The sequence below is a fragment of the Podarcis muralis genome, chromosome 8, assembly GCF_964188315.1.
Source record: "Podarcis muralis chromosome 8, rPodMur119.hap1.1, whole genome shotgun sequence".
Taxonomy (NCBI): Eukaryota; Metazoa; Chordata; class Lepidosauria; order Squamata; family Lacertidae; genus Podarcis; species Podarcis muralis.
Window position 1 is genome coordinate 14,146,557 of NC_135662.1, and position 20,505 is coordinate 14,167,061.

Consider the following 20,505-nt stretch of genomic DNA (forward strand, 5'->3'; position numbering starts at 1 on the left):
TCTACTATGTTTGGCATACTCTGTGCACTGCCCCACAAATGCTAGCAAACTTAAATATTACCAAGTAAAAATGAATTTCTGTGCAACATGGATTTCTTTATTTCCACGCGGTACTTTTCACAATACCTTAAACTTCCCTACGATCCTGTCCTCATAGTCGCTGTGATCTTCATCAGTGGACTTGCCTCGGAAGAGTTCAAACGTCTTCACCCAGTCTTCAAAGTTGTTAAATTCACTCTCCAAATCTCCATCGTAGATCTTTGGAAGAGATTGAGCCAACATTTCACAGTTGAGAAAACAGTGGGAGCAGTTTCAGAACAAAAATTTAAGCAAAATGAGTGGAAGCAGGAAACTGGGAAAATATGTGAGTTGAGCACCTAGGATTTGTGCTGATTCTCCCAAATTAGCAGAATAACCCGGATTTACAAAAACGAATGAACTTTACCTCCAGGGTTGCTAGATTTGGAGGGGCCTCCTTCACTTTCTTCTTGAGCAACTTGTCTTTCTTCTTTCTGTCTGGCTCGTCTTCAATGCTCAGTGCTACGTGGCCAGAGGTCTGTTTCGCTACAAGAGATTAAATGGAACAGGTTTTGTTTACCATTACAAATGACTGCATCGAAAGATGAACCTCAAGCCTATTCTCTGTTTATTGTAAGGTAAAGGTAAAGGGACCCCTGACCATTAGGTCCAGTCATGGCCGACTCTGGGGTTGCGACGCTCATCTCGCTTTATTGGCCGAGGGTTTTGCCTAAGGTAAAGGTAAAGGGACCCCTGACCTAACGTAAAGGTAAAGGGACCCCTGACCATCAGGTCCAGTCGTGACCGACTCTGGGGTTGCGGTGCTCATCTCGCTTTATTGGCCGAGGGAGCCGGCGTACAGCTTCCGGGTCATGTGGCCAGCAAGACTAAGCTGCTTCTGGTGAACCAGAGCAGCGCACGGAAACACTGTGTACCTTCCCGCCAGAGCGGTACCTATTTATTTAGGTTGGCAGGAGCAGGGACCGAGCAATGGGAGCTCACCCCGTTGCGGGGATTCAAACCACTGACCTTCTGATCGGCAAGCTCTAGGCTCTGTGGTTTAACCTGTGTCCCTCTGTTTATTGTAGCAAATAAATAAATAGTAGCTGCAATGCTATGATGATAGAATTAAGGTTGGAAGAGGATGTCTCTCCTGGGAACTGTAACAACTGAACCCCCCCCCCCTTTAAAAAAAAGAACATTATTGTCGGCTGCATGCATGCCTTACATTTAAAAACCACATTTTCCCCACCCCAAAGAAGCCTGGGAACCATAGTTTGCCCCTCACAGAGCTACAGTTCCCAGCGTCCTTAACAAAGTACATGTCAGGCTTCGGGAAATCGGCTTCCTCCTCCGTGGCAGTAAACAAAAGATCAAACGAAAAGAACATCTTACCAGGTAGAATCTTTAATAATTACAGCGAGAGAACAAAGAACACATCTCCTAGAAATGGCGGTGCTCCCAATTAAGGGTTACACCCCCTTCCTTCCCTATTAATCTATGTCATTCCTACGTCTTGTCACCTGAGCTTGTACCCTCTTGTGCTTTCTGTTCTGCCGCTTTCTGAGCTCTCTGTGACTTTGGAGAAGGGGGATGAATGCTGTCCAGAGACTCTGAATCTGTTAACCCTCTCTCTTCCAGTGTTTCTTCTCCTAGCTGTTCCCCATCCAGTACTTCCCAGCTTCTGCCTTCTGAACTATGTCCCTCTGCAAACCACTGCTCCAAATCTATACTGTCCTCCTGCTCCTGGGAAGATTCAGGATCCGAATCAGGAGCAGGGGGAGGGGAAAGCTCCCACCATTCCTTCTCAGTGCAGCCCACCTCAGCACAGTCCCCGACAGTACAGCTCCCAGGATTCTTTGGGGATGATGGTGGATGTGCTTTAAATCAATGGCATGCATTCTATCCCATCTCTTACACAGGTTTCCCAGTTAACTCCCATTCAAGCTACTAGTCAGGTCCCCCCATTTTTCTTTAGCTACATCAGATCAGGTTCTCACTGGAGCAATGATGATCACATCCTTTATATTCTCCCTATTTGTTTCCCTACTTTTTATTTATTTATTTATTTGAAAAGCTATTTTTATTTAACTAGATTGAATAAGTTGCTTACACAAGATATACATTAAAATCACAGACAGAATCAGGTGTAAAAAAAGAAGAAAGCTTAAAACTTTTCAAAATAAAGTCCAGCAGTTTGAAAATAGAAATTCTAAAATTTGCAGACTTGCTTAAAAATGAAAAGGTTTTTAGCGAGAACCAAAAACAGTATACCAATGGGGTCTGCCAGTTATCAAAGAACAGGGAGTTCCATATTGTTGGTGGTGTCACTATTAATTATATCAATATGTTTTTTTATCCACTGTGCCTAACTTCAGGCTTAGCAAATTGTTTCCCATCCCTTGGCATCAACATCAAGATTTTTATGATGCAACATCAAATTAGTTGGCACTGGCCCTGCATAAGATTAAAGTAGCATTTCAGAGGTCTAGGGTCCACACCAGTGTAAAATGCCTATGTGCCTCAAATGTACTTTCTTATTTTATTTTTTTAAAGAAAATGCAGGTGGGATCCTTTATCCTAATTCCCACCCACCAGGTTCATCAGAACGGAAGGGAAAAAAACTGCAGTCCACTAGCAGCTGAATGGAAGAATTCTCTTTAAGGTGACAGGCAAAGTTATTTTGGACATGGATACAGCAATCAGGGGGAAAAAGGACTCCTTGCCAGCCTATCAAGATGTTTCAATCATGCGGAGACACAAATTGCCTGCATAATTAGATTTCTGGCAAGCTCTGCTACACCAGTGAGTTAATGATTGAAATTCCATTCACCTGCAGTTCTCGGGCCAGCAATAAATTAGGTCAAATCTACGCCGCACTCATGGAGTTAAGTTTAAAAACAGGCAAACAGGCAAACAAATAATTAAGGGTCAGACACATTTATAAAAGACAGGGTATGCCAAGAGCCAAGATATTAGCTGCCAGATCTCCAGCAAAGCCTCCCCTGAAATATTTTGGCTTTATTTGACTCTTGGTGTATCTGTGCTTAGGGCCAAGCTAGATGTCTTAGCAACAGCATGAATTGTTATATAAACAGCAGCCAAGGGGGGCCTCAGTAGAACTGGAACCACAGGAGGTGAACAAGCTAGAATCATAGAGCTGAAAGGGATCCAAGGGTCATCTAGTCCAACCCCCTACAATTCAGGAATGTCAGCAAAAGCATCCATGACAGATGTCCATCCAACTTTTACTTAAAAACCTCCAAGGAAGGAGACCCACAGTGGGCGGGATGGTATACACACGGTAAAAGGTAAAAGGACGCAGGTGGTGTTGTGGTCTAAACCACTGAGCCTCTTGGGCTTGCCAGTCAGAAGGTTGGCGGTTCGAATCCCTGTGATGAGGTGTGATCCTGTTGCTCTGTCCCAGCTCCTGCAAACCTAGCAGTTTGAAAGCACACCAGTACAAGTAGATAAATAGGTACCACTGTGACGGGAAGGTAAACGGCATTTCCGTGCGCTCTGGTTTCTGTCACGGTGTTCCGTTGCACCAAAAGCTGTTTAGTCATGCTGGCCACATGACCTGAAAAGCTGTCTGTAGCAGCGGCGGAGAAAGCCACTCGGGTGCCTGGGGTGGTGCGCCCAGGGGTGGCGCGAGCCGCTCATAGGGGCTGGGCACACCACAGGGCCTCTGGAGTCTGCCTGCCTCCTCCCACTCAACCACTCTACAGCTGGGGGGGAGGCAGCGGGTGAACCATTTGGGCACGAGAGAGACAGGTGGCTCGGGCGCACTGCAGGCCCCACAGTGAGTGCCGCCCTGCATTTTGTCACCCCCCTCAGTGGTGACACCTGGGGCAACCCACCCCCACGGCACCCCCTTCCTCCGCCCCTGGTTTGTGGACAGACACCGGCTCCCTCAGCCTGAATACGAGATGAGCGCCGCAACCCCATAGTCACCTTTGATTGGACTTAACTGTCCAGGGTCTTTTACCTTTTACCTTACACACAAGGTAAAAATGTGCGCAAGACTTCAGGTGTTTGTCTGGGCTGCATTGCACAAAACCCCAGACTGATCTGTAAAGTGCAGATAATGGCTCAGAGATAGAGATAGATGATAGATAGATAGATAGATAGATAGATAGATAGATAGATAGATATAGATAGATAGATAGATAGATAGATGATAGATAGATAGATGATAGATAGAGATGATAGAGATAGATAGATAGATAGATTAGATAGATAGATAGATAGATAGATAGATAGATAGATAGATGATAGATAGAGGATAGATAGATAGATAGATAGATAGATGATAGATAGATAGATAGATAGATAGATAGATAGATAGATAGATGATAGATAGATAGATGATAGATAGATAGATAGATGATAGATAGATAGATGATAGATAGATAGATGATAGATGGATAGATAGATGATAGATGGATAGATAGATGATGATAGATAGATAGATAGATAGATAGATAGATAGATAGATGATAGATAGATAGATAGATAGATAGATAGATAGATAGATAGATAGATGATAGATAGATAGATAGATGATAGATAGATAGATGATAGATAGATGATAGATGATAGATAGATAGATAGATAGATAGATAGATAGATGATAGATAGATGATAGATAGATAGATAGATGATAGATAGATAGATAGATGATAGATAGATAGATGATAGATAGATAGATAGATAGATAGATAGATAGATAGATAGATAGATAGATGATAGATAGATGATAGATGATAGATAGATAGATAGATGATTGATAGATAGATAGATAGATAGATAGATAGATAGATAGATAGATGATAGATAGATAGATAGATAGATAGATAGATAGATAGATGATAGATAGATAGATAGATGATAGATAGATAGATGATGATAGATAGATAGATAGATAGATAGATGATAGATAGATAGATAGATAGATAGATAGATAGATAGATAGATAGATGATAGATAGATGATAGATAGATGATAGATAGATAGATAGATGATAGATAGATAGATAGATGATAGATAGATAGATGATAGATAGATAGATAGATAGATAGATAGATATAGATAGATGATAGATAGATCAGCTGTTGCCACAAGCAGAACTCTGAACTCCGCTGCCACTAAGTGAAGGAAAGGAGGCGATTTTTCATTATTCTTCCCTCACCCATCAGCTGCCAGCGCTGGATGAAAATGTGCTCTGAGCAGTTGCCGGATCCTCTGGCACAGTGGGGAGGTGGTACAGAAAACTGCAGGAGTTAGGAGGATATCAGCAAAATTGCCTCTTCCCCTTCCTAGCTGGAGCCTCTGCTGGACCGAAAGCTTTTCTGCATACAGAAAGAGCCCTTTTGTACCCACAAGGGATGCTGAGTATCTGGGCCATTCGCAAACAGTAAGATGAAATCAAACTGTGCAGCTTTCAGCATGAACCGAGAAAGAGAAAGAAAAATGCAAATGTAGATACTCACCGTTTCCTGGCTTTCCATCACTGAAATCGAGCACTTTTGCCTTTCAAAATAAAATAAGAGGTTTTTTAAAAACAACAGGTAGACAGAAACTTGCATAAATAGAACAATAAAGAGCAAGCCACTTTAGTTACAGTTCTGCTTTAATATCTCGACTCTTGTTAAAGTAGAAATCAATTTGCTTCCCTCCTTTGTAGAAGAGAAAGACTGCACCCCTCATTTCCATGTTCCAGATTTTTGTTTTTTAAATCCCCCCTGGAGATTCATAGTTAGTGATACTGAAATACTCTCAATGCAAAAAGTAAAAGAATGCCGTGGCACATCGACGGCTATTAACAGGTTTAGTGTGGCCCATTTTGTTGGCCACAGACAGTTTCATCCAGCCCATAAAGTGCCGTCCACAGTGGTTAGATACATTTATGTGTGCCTGTACGCACACATGTACATCCATGCATGCTTAGCACACAAGCCAAAGCATCATGAGTTCTAAGACATACATTCTGTGACATTTCTGTGGGGGGGAAATGCATTCAACACCATACTTTTACACGGATGCGTCACAAACTGTGCTCCTTGCATGCACAGGGTTCCCAGAGTCCCTACCTTTTGTCCTTTTTGTACAGAGGCGTAATACTTTGACCACCAATCAATAACATTTTCAGCCGATTCGTCAGCTATTGTCCTCTTTTTCCTCTTGGTGGAGCGCCGAGTTGATTTCCTTGAGGCCTGGAAAGGAAAAAAAAGTTGGAATTACAAAGATGGCAGGAGGAGAGAATGGACCTGCAGATCCATTTCAGCCTGAGGATAAATGGTGGCGTTGGAGAGACAGCTACATGAGCATATCTGCATCAAAAGATCAAGCACAGATGTTTCCACGCACAATGCTTTGGGTCCACATGGACTGAACACTTCAGTAATGAAAACCTCGTTGAGGAGGTGCTCACTTCGCAATGTTGTTCTGGGACAACTGGGGTTGGGGGAAGGATTAGGTCCTACTGCCACCTGAAGATCAGAGACTGGCCATCTCTGGTTTACAAAGGGGGCCCAAAGGCGACAGTAAAGGTAAAGGTAAATGGACCCCTGACCATTAGGTCCAGTCGCGGACGACTCTGGGGTTGCGGCGCTCATCTCGCTTTATTGACCGATGGAGCCGGCGTACAGCTTCCGCGTTATGTGGCCAGCATGACTAAGCCGCTTCTGGTGAACCAGAGCAGCGTACAGAAACTCTGTTTACCTTCCCGCCAGAGCGGTATCTATTTATCTACTTGCACTGGCGTGCTTTTGAACTGCTAGGTTGGCAAGAGCAGGGACCGAGCAACGGGAGCTCACCCCATCACGGGGATTCAAACCACCAACCTCCTGATCTGCAAGCCTTAGCCTCTGTGGGTTAACCCACAGCGCCACCCGCGTCTCAAAGGTGACAGTAAGCTGTTGTTATTCAGTTCGAAGTATTTAGGTTAAATGCTGTAGGTTTTTTAGAGCTGGAACAGGGTGGCTTAGACAGTGGTGGATTCTCCCTTGTTACAGGTATCAAGGGAGTGCTCTAATACTAAAGTTTCTGCATGAGCAGGGAGATGGACTAGATTTGATTTGATCTTTCCATTCCGCTTTTCCAACAACAAATGATGATCTCAAAGCGGCTCACAATAATCACAAAGCCTCTCTTTCCAGAGGGGAGGAGTTGTGAGTGGGAGCCGGTTCCTGCATCGGTGGGGGGAGAGGGGCGTGTATTCGGCCCCCTGCGTCAGCTCTCCCCAGCTGCCAGGCCAAGCCCTGTCAGCTAGCCAATAGGGCTGGCGTGTGGGCGGGGTTTAGCCACATTTAAGCGGCCACGGCTGCACCGGGGCCCCATTCTTTTCGTGTTTTTCGACGGATCACCTGCCCTCCCTCACTCTAGGTCATTTCTTTCCTTTTGACCTTGCTATGGACTTTGGTTGGTTGCCTTGGTTGCCCAAGGGGCCTGGTAGGAATTTTTATCCAATTGGCAAATTGGCACCAGCCTCTTGGTTTTCCGCCTACCTTGTAGCAAATTGTCAAAACTTTATGGTATTGGCGGTTAGGCACTGGAATATGTGTAGTGTGTTGGAGGGCAGGTTGTGGCCATCACCTACCCCTCCTCTTATTTGGGTATTCCATTAAAGGGATCCGGCGGTCATAGATCCTGTCCAATGCCCTACTGGTGGCTAGGGCCATGGCACGACCCCTGGTGACATCAGGGGAAGCTTCCAGTTGTATTTGCATCAACAAGCTCCTCCCACTGGTTGTTAACCCTCAAATGACTCCCCGCTGAGCGGGGTGGAGTCATGTATAGATTGCTTGATCCAATGCCTAAGCCAATACCACTCACATGCTGTAACCAATAAAGTTGTGGCCTTATTTAACCCATTAACCTAAAATACTGTGTCCTTGTGTCTTATTTATCTCTACGCGGGTGGCGGGTCCTTGACTCACAAAAGCGTTTTATATATATATATAAAACCCAATATATATATATATATATATATATGCAGGTTTTGGTGTCCTCGGGTATCTTCCCGTGTAAAAGTTGGGGTGTCTAGGCGACGTTTCGTCGAAACGTCGCCTAGACACCCCAACTTTTACACGGGAAGATACCCGAGGACACCAAAACCTGCATTCCTGTACCCGTGAAAATCTACGAAAGCATATATATATATATATATATATATATATATATATATATATATACCCATTACAATCACTATACTATTAAACAGCATTGCATATAAATAAAGCAAGCGACAACAAATTCATCAAAATGATTAATACAAGTCAATAAAGTCATAGTAATGACCTCTGAGAAACAGCTCTACGGTTTTGTGAATTATCTCCTGCTGTAACTGGGCCCCTGTGAGCAGATTTATGATATTAAGACCTCGTGGGAGATGTTGCCTTGTTGAATGAAAATGAAATAGCGTATTTTCTCTTTTGTGGTCCCGATTCCTTTCCCTAGTTACAGGCTCTGGTCACTTCTTAATGTTGAGAAGGAGAGTTGCTGTTGGTATTGCCTGTTAGAATTCCTGCTCCGTGATTTCAGTCATGGGATTGTTGTCTATCACATGGCGGTATATGTTTTGACTCCACAAAGTGGGAAGTGACAGAGACAGGATGTTTGTGTTACTGTGTTCCACTATTGTCCTTTGTTCTTTTTCTCTTTGCTGTCTGATGCTAGAGAGAGAGGGAGCCATGTTGCAGTGCTCCGTGTGTGTTTATATGTAAATAAAGTAGATTAGCCAAAATGCTGAGCTGCTGAGGTCTGTTATGCATGATGTGCAAACTCTGCAGATCCCTAAGTGTGCTGATGTCTGTTGGCATTGGTCGCTGTGATGTTCGGGCAGAAGAAAGCTTTTGAAGCTCCCGAACGATCGACCAGGAAGAAGAGAACATGGCAATCAGGCATGTGTCTCTGCCAGGGTCCTACATGAGTGTAGGCTGAGCTCATGACACATTCATTAATATGCAATGGAATATTAACAGAATATTACTTCAATCAATACGGAAGAAAATGTACTATCCCAGAGCTCCAGGATGAAGCCAGCCAGCTACTGCAATGGTACCTACTTTTTGCTTCTCGTCTTTTGCAGGGGTCGAGGTAGGAGGAGGAGCAGGTTTCAGGGAAGGTGCCGGCAGAGGCGATGGAGCCAATGGCTCTGGCTGTGGCACGGCAAACACAGGCTCACCATGTTCCACGTCAATATAGACATGATCTCCTGAAGACTCTTCAGGCTGAGGCGACTGAAGTTGCGCTGGAGCGGGTGAAGCTGGAAACCAGAAACACTTGTTATTGTGGTGGCTCACCTAGTGGGCTCTCTCAGCAAACTGTGGGCCTTCTCAAATCTGCATTGTATTGAGAATCAGACACTGCAGCATCTACTAGAGAAAAATGGTGGACCACTTGATCAATGGCTACCTCATGTCAGAGTATGTACGCCTCTGAATGCTCAGGCTCTGCTCGTGGGCTTCCCAGAGGCTTCTGGTTGGCCACTGTGAGAAGCTGGATTAGATGGGTCTTTGGCCTGATCCAGCCACGCTCTTCTTCTACTCTTCTGTCAAGATTTTTCAGCCCTGCCTGACAGGGCTGTTTGATGTTTTGTTATGTTTTATATATTCTGTAAGCTGCCCAGAGTGGCTGGGGAAACCCAGCCAGATGGGCGGGGTATAAATAATAATAATAATAATAATAATAATAATAATAATAATAATAATAGAAATCCCAAGGATTAGACCTGGGACTTTATGCCTGCATAGCAAGGGTTGTTTTAATGCTTTGTAGGATTCAATAAATGTCAATGCTAATGAGTGTGAATGGCTGCTGAAGAATTATGGGAGATATCAATGAAAGAAATCTCTTGGCTCTGCAGTGGCTCTCTGTTTGTAGAATGCTCCACAAAATTCCGTTTGTGGAATAATAATAATAATAATAATAATAATAATAATAACCGCCTTGAGATCTTCGGATGAAGGGTAGTATACAAATCAAATAAATGAATAAATAAAATCAAAATCCTATGGTGGACCACAGCCAATTACTCATTATTGCCAGGCTGTATTGATCGCCTTTGGTCTATAACGTGATTTTCCCCCATCCCCCAGCAATAAACTAAGCTATAAAAACCATGCAGATATTTTCTTTGTGAGCTTGCTCATAGCATATTTAAGACTCATATAAATATGGTGTAGTGGTTAAGAGCGATAGTCTCGTTATCTGGGGAACCGGGTTCGCGTCTCTGCTCCTCCACATGCAGCTGCTGGGTGACCTTGGGCTAGTCACACTTCTCTGAAGTCTCTCAGCCCCACTCACCTCACAGAGTGTTTGTTGTAAGGGAGGAAGGGAAAGGAGAATGTTAGCCGCTTTGAGACTCCTTAAAGGGAGTGAAAGGCGGGATATCAAATCCAAACTCTATAAGGTCATTTACTCATATGAATATAAGCCCCTTGGACGCAAACGCTCAGCACTTCTTACCTTTGTCGATTTCCACAATGTCGGGCTCTTTTGCTGGTGAGGCAGGCAGTTCTTTAGGCTTATACAGAAACTGCTTCAGGCAGTTGATGGTGTGGGTTCCAACCAAAGTGCTGCGTCCAAAGGCTCTCCAGTCAACTACACAGATGCTAAGAGGTGGGTGCAGCAGTTCGTTTTCAGGCAGTTCCTAGCAGAGGAGAAAGGACAAGATCCGATAATAATCAATTCTTTGTCTTCTGGTGAATTTCCTCACTGGCCCTTTGATAATTTTGTTTTAATTCTAGATATAGCAGCTATCTAATGCAGAGAAATACAATATAATCCCCTGCAACTTTGGCTTCACTAACTGTTTTGGTTTCCATAGAAATTTGGCCTCTTCAGGATCTTCCAAATTGATGAAACTTTGGCCGTGACTCGAGAAATTTCACCTACCTGTACATGTTTCTTTTTATATATTCTTCACACAGGGCTCCCAATGATCTCTCATCCTCACCTGTTTAGTTTGAGCAAAGCTGTAATCTTAAATGTTTCTATTCTTGTCCCTGTTGCACCCAAGAACCGCCATATTTTGCTCTTTGCAAAATCTAATGGGATAACTCTAATTTGATCTATTAATTCACAAGCCTCATTGAACAAAGGGCCCGTCACCTCTTGGTAACTCCCAAATGTCTGCAAGCAATTTACAATAAAAACAAATCCTTATAAAAAATCACCAGCATTTTAGTGCAGGTGGCTCCTAATAAACACATTTTTGGATGCCGTTTTGACGAAAATGCCAATTTTTGCAAGCAATCTGCCCAAGTATAATGTATTTTGGATGTTGCTTTCACTAATATATGCACAGCTTTTCTGCACACTTCCCCTAATACAAACATTTTTGTGTATATTGTTTGGTTTGAGAACTCTATCGTGAATCTGGGAGATGTGCAAACTTAAAAGGACAGCTGTGTTTTGGTTCTTCTATAGGTTTAAGAAATGTGAATTAGGCAGTTTCTTCTTGAAATGTAAACTTACATTTCTCACCCACCCCTAGTGAAATCCACTCTCGACTAGCGGTGCGGCAGGGGGCGGTGCTGCGGTGCTGTGTGTTGCAGTCAGCTCAGCGGGATCCCACCTTCGTCGCCAGTGAAATCTACTCGGAGTCGAGAGTGGATTTCATGCTCTTTATTCAGCTCATAGTGGTGAGGAGGAATGAATGTTCCCCCAAAGTATCTGCTTTATATACATTATTTACACAATGGGCTGCATGTGATTGGCTAATTCTGGAATTCTCCTGTAGGCCAATCAGGTTGTGGATTCACTTCCATCTGGAGCTGGATTGGGTGGCTCCTGCAGACCAATCATACTGCTGCATTGTTCTAGGACCAATCAGACTGCTGCATTCTGAATCCTATTGTTCTAGGACCAATCAGACTGCTGCCTTTTGGATCCTAGTCAACTCCGTACATAACACCTAAGTTGAATATATGAGACCCCCCACAGTTTATCCTCACAAGAACCCTCTGAGGCAGCTTTAAGTTTAGGGATGATAGTTGGTCTAAAGTCACCCTGTGAGCTGCGCTAAAATTGGAGCCACCATCTCCCCAGCCCCACTTCTGAAGAAAAGGAAAAAATCAGCATCTTCTTTTACTGCATCCTGGCTAGTTCTTAACTATCCCATGGGTTATTCCCAAACTTTACTCTGCTGCTTGTTTTTCAGGGGGGGGGGGGGGAGAGGAAAGAGGGAGTCTGACCAACAGCAAGTTATACATACTTACCACTTCAAACCAGTCTGCCTGGACATTAAAATTTGGATTGTTTTTGTAGCTCTGGATGACACACGATTTCACCCCTTTGCTGGCACATTCAATGAGAACTTGTGGGCGGTCCACAGAAAGGAGTTGCACCTTCTTCAGTTCACGGAGACCCCAGAAGAGAACCTTCAACAGGGATAAGAAAAACACTTAGCGTGTGCACAATTCATTTCCGTACATTATCTGAGTACTTGCAATTGCAACAGTCCTGCAAGGTAGGCCAGGTTATGGTCCTCTGTATTTCAGATGTGGGGATAGAAGGGACGAGGCTCACAAAACGGTGATTGGCCTTATACTGGTCTGATTCAGCCTGATTCGCCGCATCAAGCAGTTGGTCCCTTACCTTTCCCGCCCCAACCTGGCCACAGTGATCCATGCGATGGTCACCTCCAGGCTTGACTACTGTAATTGGCTCTACGCGGGGCTGCCCTTGAAGCTGTCCCAGAAACTCCAGCAGGTGCAGAATGCAGCAGCGAGGCTCCTCGCGGGGTCTCTGCCATGGGAGCATAGTCACCCAGTGCTTTTCTAGCTGCACTGGCTCCCGGTGGAGTACAGGGTCAGATTTAAGGTGCTGGTTTTGACCTTTAAAGCCCTTCACGGCCTAGGACCCTCGTACCTACGGGACCGCCTCTCCCGGTATGACTCACGGAGAGCCTCAAGGTCCATAAATAGCAACACCCTTGTGGTCCCGGGCCCAAAGGAAGTTAGATTAGCTTCAACTAGAGCCAGGGCCTTTTCAACACTGGCTCTGGCCTGGTGGAACACTCTGCCTCATGAGACCAGGGCCCTGCAGGATCTGATTTCTTTCCGCAGGGCCTGTAAGACAGAGTTGTTCCACCTGGCCTTTGGCTTGGAGCCAATTTGATTCCCTCCCCCTCTTTCTCTTTTCTTTTTCCTTTCTCCTCCTGTGATGAGGCTGCATTTTAATTTTAATGTTTCAATATTTTAATGTTGTATTTTAATCTTGTTTCTAAGTTGTATTCATTCAACTTGTTTTTATTATTGCTTGTTAGCCGCCCTGAGCCGCACACTAAGCCCGGTTACCTCTTCAGCTTCCTGCACCTCCTCCTTCTCCTAGTCTTCTCCCTCTGACCACTCATTGTCATCCCACCACCAATCCCTGGGCTCTGAGACTCCTTCCTTTGGAGGTTCCCCAGTTGGTTCTTCCCACTATTCTTCTGCATCCAATCAGCCCCAGTAGGTATGGGCTTGGAGTATATGCCCCAGGCCCCCACACTTTTTGCCCTTGACAGTTCTGGCTAAATGCCTGAAAAGTTCTCTTCCCTGCCCCTTAAATGGTGACAAATAGCACCTCAGGACGATTCTTTAAAAACTGATTTACAAACTGGGGGCGAGGGAAAAGGGAGAAAGAGAATAATGAGTTGTTTTCAAAGATTTATGCCCAGCAAGTTTCCATCTCTTCTGGATAAGAATCTTGCTTGGCAACTGCAAATAATTGGAATCTGTAAGGCTGCGTGTTATGTGTCTAGAAGAAAGTATTTAACCCCTGTTGCCACACACGGAAATATAGAGAGAGGAGCCATAGCTCAGCGGGAGAGCACCTGCTTTGCATGCAAAAGGTCCCGGGTGCAAAGCCCTTTGTCTCTACGTAGGACTGGGAACATCCCCAGTGTGAAACCTTGGGGAGCTACTGTCAGTTAGTGTCAGCAATACTGGGCTGAATGGACACTAGATGGGTGATTGGCTCAATGGGTATGGTAAACCTGTGGACGACTGTTAACAACTGCAATTAGTCCAACAGGAAAACAGCAAGGAATAGTATGCAGGTGACCAAAAATAGCATTAGCATGTGTAATGAGACAAGAATCCAATATCTGTGTTCAGACCAGGTCTCTCCAAAATGATCTAGAATCATTTTAGCAGTGAGCCTGCTGCAATGGCATACTCACCATGCTGCATTTTGGGTGACCTCTCCTTGGTAGAGCTTAAAAGGAAATGTTTCTAGTTTGCAGTGTAGTAATTGGCGGACTCTTACGTCACTCAAGAAGTCATATGTTGCACCCTCCTTGAAGCAAGGCTGTGCAGAGTGCTGATTGGTGGCCTTTGTGACATTTGCGAAGCTGCATTTCTGCCCCTTATTCCCTTCTTGGAACAGTTTTTAAAATCCACCCATGCCAGCATTTAAGCAGTAATAATAATAATAATAATAATAATAATAATAATAATAATAATAATTTATTTATACCCTGCCCATCTGGCTGAGTTTCCCCAGCCACTCTGGGCAGCTTCCAATTCAGTGTTAAAAACAATACAGCATTAAATATTAAAAACTTCCCTAAACAGGGCTGCTTATAAGATAGCTGCTTATTTCCTTCACATCTGAAGGGAATGCTTGAAAACAAAGTAGAATGTTCGACTGAAGCATCAGAGCAGAGATGACAGTCATAGATCAGGAAGCTATAGAAATGTGAAGGTGTGGCCTGCGGCTGATAAGAAATGAGACCCCGACGCATCATTTTGTGTTAACTCACCTCTACTCTGTATTTACTCAAGACAGGTCTGATGTTGGCTGGGACTGGGTAGATCATACTGGCATCTGCAGGATCCACAGGTGGGAGGTTTTCAGGGCCGGAATCGGAGATCTGCAAAATGAAGCCACCTCAATGTTTTACTATTTAGATATGCTGCTTTTAAGGAAAAGTAAGACCCTACAAAGATTCCCCAGCAATTTTCACTGCAAGCCAAAAAGAGAGAGGTAAAGGTAAAGGACCCCTGGATGGTTAAGTCCAGTCAAAGGTGACTATGGGGTTGCAGCGATCATCTTGCTTTCAGAACGAGGGAGCTGGCATTTGTCCACAGACAGCTTTCCAGGTCATGTGGCCAGCATGACTAAACCACTACTGGCACACGGAGGACCGTGACGAGTGCTAGGGCGCACGGAAACACCATTTACCCTCCTGCCACAGCAGTACCTATTTATCTACTTGCACTGGCATGCTTTCGAACTGCTAGGTTGGCAGAAGCTGGGACAGAGCAATGGGAGCTCACCCCGTTGCGGGGATTCGAACCGCCAACCTTCCAAACAGCAAGCCCAAGAGGCTTAGTGGTTTAGACCACAGTGCCACCCCATTGCACAAGTAGGCCAGGTGGTTTATGAGAATCTGTGGCCATTTTTCCAGTTATACTAATAGGAGCAGGTGTTGGATGCTTCTAGAATATGCAGTAGAGAAGATGTGCCAGCTAAAAGATTATTGTTAGTATTATGTCTGAAACCCTGGAGAGCAGTTTTTCCACAGTGGAGACAATACTGAGCTACATGAAACAACGTTCTGAGTTGGTAGAGGACAGCTTCCTATGTTCCTAATTCTCAGCTACATACATTGTTTGACATAGTCATATTCTTCACAGCAGTCACAACAACGTTGCTGAAATTCACACCTACGGTTCTTAAGGCTAATTTGGAGTCGTTTGCTGTGTCTGGCTTATTCCAAACATCTCCTCCCATCTGCTGAACAGTAAAGATTCCTGGATCTTTTGGGCTTTCCATTCGCATTTATGGTAGCTAAAATTAGAAACATGCTTTGGAAGTGCAACAAAATGGAAAGGCTTTAGAGAGCCGTTTTGCTGTACACAAAGCCATTCATTGCATATAAGAAGTTCTCCGGAAAGCTCTTCTGTGTTATTGAATTACCCAAATCAAGTGGTTGGAGCCAATAACTGAGAAAGGGAAATTACCGTATTTTTCGCTCTATACGATGCACTTTTTCCCTCCTAAAAAGTAAGGGGAAATGTGTGTGCGTCTTATGGAGCGAATGCAGGCTGCGAGGCTATCCCAGAAGCCAGAACAGCAAGAGGGAGTGCCACTGCACTGCGCTCCCTCTTGCTGTTCTAGCTTCTGGCTTAGCCGTGCGAAGCCTCTGCAGGGCAGGAGGGTGCCTTCATCCCACTGCCCTGAAGAGGCTTCGTGCGGCTATCCCTGGCTTTTGCGGGAGGTGGGGGAAGGGATAGAGCCGCACGCTCTCACCTCCCGCAAAAGCCCCCAAGAGCCGTACTCCCTTTCACAAGCTGCGCGGAGCGTGTGGGGGCTTTTCCCCGAGGAGGGAGAAGGGCCTGCAAGCACCGCACACACGCTCCATGCAGCTGGTGAAAGGGAGCGCTGAGCAGAGCCTGGGATGCATACAGGCTCTGCTTAGCGCTCCCTTTAAAGAATACCGTATTTTTTGCACCATAACACTCACTTTTTTCCTCCTAGAAAGTAAGGGGGAAAGTCTGTGCGTGTTATAGAGGGAATGCCTACAGGTCACGGGGGGGATCTGCTGCAGTCGTGAGCAGAGGATCCATGGTTCCCCTTCCTTCCCTCCTCCGTGGCTCGCTTTGAAACAGCAAAGCGGGAGAAGAGCCGCTGAGTGGGGAGGAGAGAGGGACAGAGAGACTGCTTCTTTAAAGGAGCAAAGCGGGAGAGGAGAGGAGCTGCTTACACTTGTGTCCGGTTGGTTCCTTTAAAGCAAGCAGGCTCTCTGTCCCTCTCTCCTCCTCACTCAGCTAGCTAAATAGCAGCAAAGTTTTTCAGCTCGCTAAGCCGGGGATGAGCGGGGAGGAGGGAGAAAAGCAGAGCCTGCTTGCTTTAAAGGAGCAAAGTGGGAGAGGAGAGGAGCCTTCTCCCCTTATACCCCTCTTCTTCATTATTAGCAGCATCCTTCTCCACACACCCCACACATGCTCCTTGTCCCTTGAGTGCTTTTCCTTCCCTCCCCACTTATAACGTGGTTACAAAGGATCCTCAGGATTTTTGCATTGGGCTACTCCAAACTCACTGGCAGATCATATGTCTGTGGCCACAAAATGAACCACAAAAATCATACATCCACTGTTTCGTTTAGAATATTTTTTTTCTTGCATTCCCCCTCTAAAAACTAGGTGCGTCTTATGGTCGGGTGCGTCTTATGGAGTGAAAAAGACCGTAATTCATTGGCTGACACAATGGTTTCAAAGTAGTTTGCATTGCTCAGCCCACCAGCAACAAATCCAAATTTCTCTACAGAATTTGGGATGTAACCAGCTAAGAGCCAGCTAATTCTGATCTGGCCTCATCCTCCTCCATACTGAGTCCTTTGATAGCGACACTGAGACTAAGGAGAAGGAAGCCGACAGCCAGTACCATAGCTGTCAACTTTTCCCTTTCCTTGCGAGGAATCCTATTCGGAATAAGGGAATTTCCCTTTTAAAAAGGGAAACGTTCACAGTACCAACTCCCTGGAAAATGTAAGTAAGATGGCAGGCAGCTGGGGACTGAATAAGGGAACATGAAGGATGATGGGGAAGGCCCCATTCATTCTAATGGACCAGCCCCAACTGTGTACTTATTGTTAACATCCATCTGTCTTGAGACACAATGGAGGGCGCTTCAGGGGGTGAAGTCAAACCACTGAGTTATCAGCACACTGAATGAGGCCCTGGGTGGCCCGACAAGATCTCTCAGCCTCACAGGTGTGGTTCAAAGGAAAGCAGAGTAATAATAATAATAATAATAATAATAATAATAATAATAATAATAATAATTTCTTTTTATTTATACCCCGCCCATCTGGCTGGGTTTCCCCAGTCACTCTGGGCAGCTTCCAACAAAAAATTAAAAATACAATGAAACATCAAACATTAAAAACTTCCCTAAACAGAGCTGCCTTCAGATGTCTTCTAAAAGTCAGAGAGTTGTTTATTTCCTTGATATCTGATGGGAGGGCGTTCCACAGGGCGGGTGCCACTACCGAGAAGGCCCTCTGCCTGGTTCCCTGTAACCTCACTTCTCGGAGTGAGGGAACTGCCAGGAGGCCCTCAGAAGTAGACCTCAGTGTCCGGGCTGAATGATGGGGGAGAAGACGCTCCTTCAGGTATACTGGGCCGAGGCCGTTTAGGGCACCAGGTTGGCTGCAGAGTTGCTGAAAGGAGGCGTACAAGACACCATCCAACCGCTTTAAGGACCCTACTCTGGATTTGTGTAGGGTTTACTCCTTAGCCTTTTCTTCTCCTGAAGATACCCTCCAAGGCAACAGAATTCTCCTTCTCCTCGATTGGCTACCTTCCCAGGTTGACGAGCTCCATCTGCCCCTCACTTCCCTCTACAGCAGAAACTACTTTCTTGACCGTTGGACCCACAATTGGTCTCGTCTGCTCAATCTGCCAAAACTTGTCTTCACACTGAGGGTTTGAGACCCATCAGTTACCCTCACCTGGTTTAGCTGGCTAGTCAAAGTTGTTCCCGGAGTCTGGCCGCTGTCACATGCTGATAGCGTCTAGGAGCCACAGGTGAGAGCTGAGTGCAGGAGTGAGGACGAAAGGTGGACAACTACCCCAGAAAGAGCACAACATTCCCCCCACCAGAGGTCCTACCCCTCCCCTAACACCCCATACATGCGTACTGGTCCACTGTGATTGTCTCACATTAAATTTTAGTTTTCTGAGGGAGCAGCCTAATTCAGACAGTCATTACCAATACAGGTCCATTATGAGGCGGAAGAGTTTTTCACAAGGTAGCTACAGGGTAATCACATCCATCCATTAGCAGAGTCATAATATAATTACTGCCGCTCACAAATGAAAGGTTATTCAAAGTTCTTCGCAGTGATGAAGCTAAATTATTTCTCTTGGAAAGGTCAAGGCACGGAGGGGCAATCTTGGGGGACATATAAAGTTTGCAGCTTTTGTTTTTATCAAATGAGTGCCACCTGTTTTTTATAGACTCAGATCAACCAAAGGGAATGTTTATGCGGAAGAAGAGAAGTTGCGTTTAATGCCTTGCCGAAGCACAGAAAAGCCTTGTCTAAATATACTGGTGAGCTGCGGAAATATGGAGAGCAGTGAGAGTTATAAGATGATTTACTGTCCTCTATATATAGAACAGTCGGCACTGAGCAGAATTCTAAAGCAGTTGTAGATAAAACAGAGGAAAAGGGAAATTTTTAATATGTAATGCTGTACTGTTTTTAACACTGATTGGGAGCCGCCCGGAGTGGCTGGGGAAACTCAGCCAGATGGGCGGGGTATAAATAATAAATTATTATTATTATTATTATTATTATTATTATTATTATTATTATTAAGGCCTTCCTGACCTTTGCAAACGGATAAAGCTGATACTAATAAATCTCCAGGGACAGGTAAATCAGTCTGTCTCCAGGCCCTGACACTTTAATACACATTAATCCATAAATCTGTCCAATCCCATTTTCACATTAATCTTCATTTGCGCAAAAAAATGCTTTTAAATGCATATTTAAATATGCATCTACATGCTGTCACCCTGCAAATATGCATTTTTAAATGTAATTTGATACCTTTTTTTTTTTTTAAGTTGAGAACTACATCAGAACTAGGGTTGGAAGAGAGTTTATTCAGTCTGCATTTTAAAGTGAAATGACCTAACTTGCTGGTCCCAGATTTATATATGGATTGGAAGGATGCTGCCAATCAGATTATGCACGTCTTCAAATTTTGCAATACTTCTAAAATTGTGTCTACAAATGCATCAAAAACATTAAAAATCACATATTTTAGAAGAACGCGTGCATAATACATGCTTTAGGTGAAAGTGTGTACAATTAAACTGTGATTAAAACAAAATAATCACAAAAATATGAGACACCATATTTTCTTCTGCTGAGGTAGCAAAATGTCTTGGGCTGGCCCAGCATCAGTCCCAGCCTTTATGACCAATAGTCAGGGAAGATGGGAATTGTAGTCCCCAATCTCTGGATTGCAACACATTATCTAGCCTGGCTTTACGAAAACAGAAGATCTCGTGGTTGGGAAGGATTCCAGTTCCTGAAGAAGTCCTCCCCACCAGTCAGTTTTCTCATGAGCAAGCAATCCTCTCTATTACTTCAGGTGGTAGCTGAGTTTTTGCACTTATTACCCTGGTTCGCACAATTTGCTAACCCTTGGTCAGCATTCACATTAACCATAGTTAAGAAACCATAGGTAAAGCCAAAGCATCTTAAACCCTGGCCTATTACACAACAGAATAGTTAAAAGCGTCAGTGAGGGCAAGTGAGCCTTGAGAGCGGCTTGAATATTTTGCTGTTCTTCACTCACAACTCTGTAGCTTTTGGGTGGCTCCTTAGTTCACACGCAATGCTAAGCTTTGGTTCAGAGTCACTAAATAGGATAAACCAACCACAAACCTTGGTTCACGTGCAAATTTTAACCACAGTTAGTAAATCATAGTTAGGCTGCTGAGCTGGGTTCACACTCAACACTAAACCATGGTTTA

The 20,505-nt window shown here is 44.5% G+C and overlaps 1 protein-coding gene across 2 annotated transcripts in view; it reads right to left on the bottom strand.

Annotated features, from left to right (window-relative positions):
* Positions 1-20,505, bottom strand: part of FER1L6 (fer-1 like family member 6) — a 122,082-nt gene that overhangs the window by 24,063 nt on the left and 77,514 nt on the right. For both annotated transcript variants that reach the window (XM_028736194.2, XM_028736193.2), the window contains exons 23-30: positions 14,771-14,881; positions 12,243-12,404; positions 10,489-10,672; positions 9,087-9,286; positions 6,111-6,233; positions 5,511-5,550; positions 446-564; positions 127-258 (exon numbers count right to left, since the gene is read on the bottom strand). In XM_028736194.2, coding sequence (XP_028592027.2) covers positions 127-258; positions 446-564; positions 5,511-5,550; positions 6,111-6,233; positions 9,087-9,286; positions 10,489-10,672; positions 12,243-12,404; positions 14,771-14,881 — 1,071 coding nt within the window. The remainder of the gene's footprint in view (positions 1-126; positions 259-445; positions 565-5,510; positions 5,551-6,110; positions 6,234-9,086; positions 9,287-10,488; positions 10,673-12,242; positions 12,405-14,770; positions 14,882-20,505) is intronic.